Source organism: Lucilia sericata, unplaced genomic scaffold (assembly GCF_015586225.1).
Source record: "Lucilia sericata isolate MDLA Ls3-8-SP2 unplaced genomic scaffold, ASM1558622v1 Contig000928F_arrow, whole genome shotgun sequence".
Classification (NCBI taxonomy): Eukaryota; Metazoa; Arthropoda; class Insecta; order Diptera; family Calliphoridae; genus Lucilia; species Lucilia sericata.
In genome coordinates this window covers 154,154-160,000 of record NW_023994915.1, presented here as the reverse complement: position 1 = coordinate 160,000, position 5,847 = coordinate 154,154, and the positions used below count along the sequence as shown (strand labels likewise).

The 5,847-nt window shown below is 34.0% G+C and overlaps 1 protein-coding gene across 2 annotated transcripts in view; it reads left to right on the top strand.

Moving 5' to 3' along the window:
• Nucleotides 1–3,626, top strand: part of LOC119609090 (probable peroxisomal acyl-coenzyme A oxidase 1) — a 13,506-nt gene extending 9,880 nt beyond the window's left edge. For both annotated transcript variants that reach the window (XM_037963775.1, XM_037963774.1), the window contains 6 exons: nt 1–22; nt 81–373; nt 451–1,363; nt 1,421–1,526; nt 2,925–3,077; nt 3,157–3,626. The exon at nt 1–22 is cut by the window's left edge and continues 138 nt beyond it. In XM_037963775.1, the coding sequence (XP_037819703.1) occupies nt 1–22; nt 81–373; nt 451–1,363; nt 1,421–1,526; nt 2,925–3,077; nt 3,157–3,417 (1,748 nt within the window). In that variant the 3' untranslated portion in view covers nt 3,418–3,626. The remainder of the gene's footprint in view (nt 23–80; nt 374–450; nt 1,364–1,420; nt 1,527–2,924; nt 3,078–3,156) is intronic.
• The last annotated feature ends 2,221 nt before the right edge of the window (nt 3,627–5,847 follow it).

Genomic DNA, 5,847 nt, shown 5'->3' with positions numbered 1-5,847 from the left:
AAGATAGTGTTGATACTTACAGGTAGGTGAATGTTTCAAACTATTTTAGTGCAACTTATTTAACTCACATCACAATTTAGTGCCCTGTTGGGAGGTTCCTTGGGCACAGCTTTACTAAAAGAAGGCAATCCCATGAGTTTACATTTTGTCATGTTTGTACCTACAATCATGGGTCAAGGCACTATAGAACAACAGGTCGAATGGTTAAGTAAAGCTTGGGATTGTTCTATAATTGGTACATATGCTCAAACGGAATTGGGTCATGGTACTTTTTTGCGTGGCTTGGAAACGCGAGCGGATTATGATGCCACTACACAGGAATTTGTTTTGAATTCACCCACGATAACTTCATATAAATGGTGGCCAGGAGGATGTAAGTTTATATTTAAAATAAGATTCATATATATATGTGATCACTGATCGTACTATTTGGTTTTTTACGATGTTCAGTGGGTCATACAGCCAATCATGCTGTGGTTGTGGCCCAACTTCATACACAGGGTGAGTTCCGTGGTTTAGCTCCATTTATTGTGCAGGTGCGTGATGAGGAGACACACATGCCTATGCCCGGTATAGACATTGGAGAAATTGGCACTAAATTGAGCATGAAATCGGTTAATAATGGCTATTTGGGTTTCAAAAATGTACGCATTCCTCTCAACAATATGTTAATGAAAAATCAGAAAGTTTTACCCGATGGCACATATGTACCGCCCAAAAACTCTGTACTAACTTATGGTACTATGATGTTTGTGCGTGTTGCTCTTATACGTGATGCTGCCTTGGCTTTAGCTAAGGCCTCTACCATTGCTTGTCGCTATTCGGCCATACGACGTCAAAGTCCCATCGATCCCAATCAACCCGAACCTCAGATTATGGATCATACGACACAACAACTTAAAGTGTTTCCCCAAATCGCTAAAGCTATAGTATTTAAGACTAACGGTGACAATATTTGGAATATGTACAATCAAATATCGCATGAAATTGAAAAGGGTGAACTGGAACGTTTGCCAGAAATGCATGCCTTATCCTGTTGCCTCAAGGCCATTTGTAGTACTGATACAGCGGCTGGTATTGAAACAAGTCGCCTTTCTTGTGGTGGTCATGGTTTTATGGATTGTTCCAATTTCCCCACCCTTTATGGCATGGCTACGGCGGTGTGCACTTATGAGGGTGAAAATACTGTTATGTTGTTGCAGACTGCCCGTTACTTGGTAAAAGTTTATGGTCAAGCTTTAGAGGGTGCTAAACTGGTGCCAACTGTGTCGTATATTGAAGAGGCTATTAAGCAGAAAGAATTCATAAATTTTGATGGTTCTTTGGAAGCAATTGTTAAGGCCTTCCAGTTTGTGGCAGCCAAGTGAGTTTGCGTTGAAATTATTTTGTTGAATAGGGTTTTACTTTTGTAATATTTTAGCAAAATTCGCATAGCTTATGAACGCTTGGAGGAACGTCGCAGACAGGGTCATGGTCCTGAAGTAGCTGCCAATTTATGTGGTATTGAAATGACTCAAGCTGCTGATGTAAGTAAACAATTTAAATTGAGAATTAAATTTAGTATATAGTCTAGTCTATAGTATAGTATTTGTCTAGTCTATAGTCTAGTCTATAGTCCAGTCTATAGTCTAGTCTATAACATAGTATATAGTCTAGTCTAGTCTATAATCTAGTCTATAGTCTAGTCTATAGTCTAGTCTATAGTCTAGTCTATAGTCTAGTCTATAGTCTAGTCTATAGTCTAGTCTATAGTCTAGTCTATATCTAGTCTATAGTCTAGTCTATAGTCTAGTCTATAGTCTAGTCTATAGTCTAGTCTATAGTCTAGTCTATAGTCTAGTCTATAGTCTAGTCTATAGTCTAGTCTATAGTCTAGTCTATAGTCTAGTCTATAGTCTAGTCTATAGTCTAGTCTATAGTCTAGTCTATAGTCTAGTCTATAGTCTAGTCTATAGTCTAGTCTATAGTCTAGTCTATAGTCTAGTCTATAGTCTAGTCTATAGTCTAGTCTATAGTCTAGTCTATAGTCTAGTCTATAGTCTAGTCTATAGTCTAGTCTATAGTCTAGTCTATAGTCTAGTCTATAGTCTAGTCTATAGTCTAGTCTATAGTCTAGTCTATAGTCTAGTCTATAGTCTAGTCTATAGTCTAGTCTATAGTCTAGTCTATAGTCTAGTCTATAGTCTAGTCTATAGTCTAGTCTATAGTCTAGTCTATAGTCTAGTATCTATAGTCTAGTCTATAGTCTAGTCTATAGTCTAGTCTATAGTCTAGTCTATAGTCTAGTCTATAGTCTAGTCTATAGTCTAGTCTATAGTCTAGTCTATAGTCTAGTCTATAGTCTAGTCTATAGTCTAGTCTATAGTCTAGTCTATAGTCTAGTCTATAGTCTAGTCTATAGTCTAGTCTATAGTCTAGTCTATAGTCTAGTCTATAGTCTAGTCTATAGTCTAGTCTATAGTCTAGTCTATAGTCTAGTCTAGTCTAGTCTATAGTCTAGTCTATAGTCTAGTCTAGTCTATAGTCTAGTCTATAGTCTAGTCTATAGTCTAGTCTATAGTCTAGTCTATAGTCTAGTCTATAGTCTAGTCTATAGTCTAGTCTATAGTCTAGTCTATAGTCTAGTCTATAGTCTAGTCTATGTCTATAGTCAAGTCTATAGTCTAGTCTATAGTCTAGTCTATAGTCAAGTCTATAGTCTAGTCTATAGTCTAGTCTATAGTCAAGTCTATAGTCTAGTCTATAGTCTAGTCTATAGTTTAGTCTATAGTCTAGTCTATAATCTAGTCTAGTCTACAGTCTAGTCTATAGTTTAGTCTATATTCTAGTTTATAATCTAGTCTATAGTCTAGTTTATAGTCTAGTCTATAATCTAATCTGTAGTCTAGTTTATAGTCTATATTCTAAAAAATTTATATTTTTAGCTTCACGGTCGCTCCTTCTTAGCCTCATCTGCTTTATTTGAATTGCAAAATCTATCCAAACAAGTATCACCAGCTTTGGGTGAGGTGTTGAAAACTATTTTGGAATTGTATTTAGTGGATGCTTGTCTGAATCGTATTGGCGACTTCTTAAGGGTATGTTATTAAAATCGTTCATAATTTTTTCCAAAACTACTATTCAAATACAAATTTTCTTTTCATTAATACAAAACAGTTCATTAGTTTTACGGACAAAGAAGTGGGACAATTGGAATTACGTTTACAAAACTGCCTTAAACGTTTGCGTCCCAATGCTGTGGCACTAGTAGATGCTTTCGATATAGATGATCGTATTCTTGACTCAGCTTTAGGTGCCTGGGATGGTAATGTGTATGAGAGAATGTTTGAGGCCGCCAAAAAGAGTCCATTAAATAAGGAACCGGTTAACGCATCATTCCATAAATACTTGAAACCATTTATGAAAGCAAATCTGTAAATTGTAAATATTTATTAAACCAAATATTTGTTTTAAGTGATTATCAGTTTTATGTAAATAATTTTATTTAATTAGATTTTGTTTGTTAACATTTTACCTTCCTTCTTCCATAGACATAACAACTTTATGCGGAGGTAGTAAATGTTAATGTTGTTTTTTTTAATTTTATACTAAGCTTTTTATAAATAATAATAAATTAGTAAACACAATTTTGGTATGATTTTTATATGATTTATATTTCAATATGTATTTTATAATAAGGTTTGTAAAATTGTTTGCAGTTTATTTGTATTTTTAGTAATTTACATACATTTTTGGCTTTAGGTTTAAAAAAAATATATTTTACATAAAAAAGTTTTAAAAATAAAAACAGTATTTTAATATTCTTAAAAAAATATATACAGATTTGGAATATTTTTCTCTTTTTATTTTTTTGGATTGTGGTTTTTTAATTAAATATGATTTAGTTTAAAGAATACCCAATAAACATTTTTGTCCAATCTTATATATAGTAAGTGTAATATATAGATTTGTGTATAGTCCAATATATAGTCTCCACTCTAGTCTACAGTATATTCAATGGTCTAGTCTATAGACTTGTCCATAGTCTAATATACATACATATTTCTAATTCTAGTATGAAGACTAGTATGTAGTCTATAAGCGAGGTTATATTCCAGTCTATAGTCTAGTCAAGAGGTCAGTCTATTGTCCAGTCAACAGTTTAATCTAATTTATAGCTCATATTCTAGCCTATAGACTTGTTCATAGTCTAAAGGCTAGTTAATATCTAAATTTAGTCTCAAGTCTGGTCTAATCTCTATCTATTATCCCTCGTATAGTCTAGTCTATAATTTGTCTACAGTCAAATCTTTAGTTTAGTCTATAGTCTAGTCTATAGTATAGCCTATATCCTATATAGTCTATAGTCTAGTCTATAGTATAGCCTATATCCTATATAGTCTATAGTCTAGTCTATAGTCTAGTCTATAGTTTAGTCAATAGTCTAGTTTATAGTCTAGTCTATAGTCTCGTCTATAGTCTAGTCTATAGTCTAGTCTATAGTCTAGTCTATAGTCTCGTCTATAGTCTAGTCTATAGTCTAGTATATAGTCTAGTCTATAGTCTAGTCTATAGTCTAGTCTACAGTTAGTCTATAGTCTAGTCTATAGTATAGTATAGTCTAGTCTATAGTCTAGTCTATAGTCTAGTCTAGTCTATAGTCTAGTCTATAGTCTAGTCTATAGTCTAGTCTATAGTCTAGTCTATAGTCTAGTCTATAGTCTAGTCTATAGTCTAGTCTATAGTCTAGTCTATAGTCTAGTCTATAGTCTAGTCTATAGTCTAGTCTATAGTCTAGTCTATAGTCTAGTCTATAGTCTAGTCTATAGTCTTGTCTATAGTCTAGTCTATAGTCTAGTCTATAGACTAGTCTATAGTCTAGTCTAGAGTCGAGTCTCTCGCATAGTCTCTAGTCTAGTCCCTAGTCTGTCTCTGTTCTAGTATGTAGTATAGTCTAGTCTAGACTATAGACTAGACTATAGACTAGACTATAGACTAGACTATCGACTAGACTATCGACTAGACTATCGACTAGACTAGTCTATAGTCTAGTCTATAGTCTAGTCTATAGTCTAGTCTATAGTCTAGTCTATAGTCTAGTCTATAGTCTAGTCTATAGTCTAGTCTTTAGTCTAGTCTATAGTCTAGTCTATAGTCTAGTCTATAGTTTAGTCTAGAGTCGAGTCTCTCGTATAGTCTCTAGTCTAGTCCCTAGTCTGTCTCTGTTCTAGTATGTAGTATAGTCTAGTCTAGACTATAGACTAGACTATCGACTAGACTAGTCTATAGTCTAGTCTATAGTCTTGTCTATAGTCTAGTCTTTAGTCTAATCTATAGTCTAGTCTATAGTCTAGTCTATAGTCTAGTCTATAGTTTAGTCTAGAGTCGAGTCTCTCGTATAGTCTCTAGTCTAGTCCCTAGTCTGTCTCTGTTTTAGTATGTAGTATAGTCTAGTCTAGACTATAGACTAGACTATAGACTAGACTATCGACTAGACTAGTCTATAGTCTAGTCTATAGTCTAGTCTATAGTCTTGTCTATAGTCTAGTCTATAGTCTAGTCTATAGTCTAGTCTATAGTCTAGTCTATAGTCTAGTCTATAGTCTAGTCTAGAGTCGAGTCTCTAGTATAGTCTCTAGTCTAGTCTCTAGTCTGCCTCTATTCTAGTCTGTAGTATAGTCTATAACCCAGTCAGTAGTCAAGTCAATAGTCTAGTCTGTAGTCTTCTAGTCTATAATCTAGTCTATAGCCTGAGTGTAGTCTATAAAAAAGCTTCGGTGACTTCGAATGTTAAAAAATGCTACTTGTTTCGGCTCTCTGACTAAAATCGGCAAAAATTGTTTAATGGGTACTCAAAACAAGATTTAG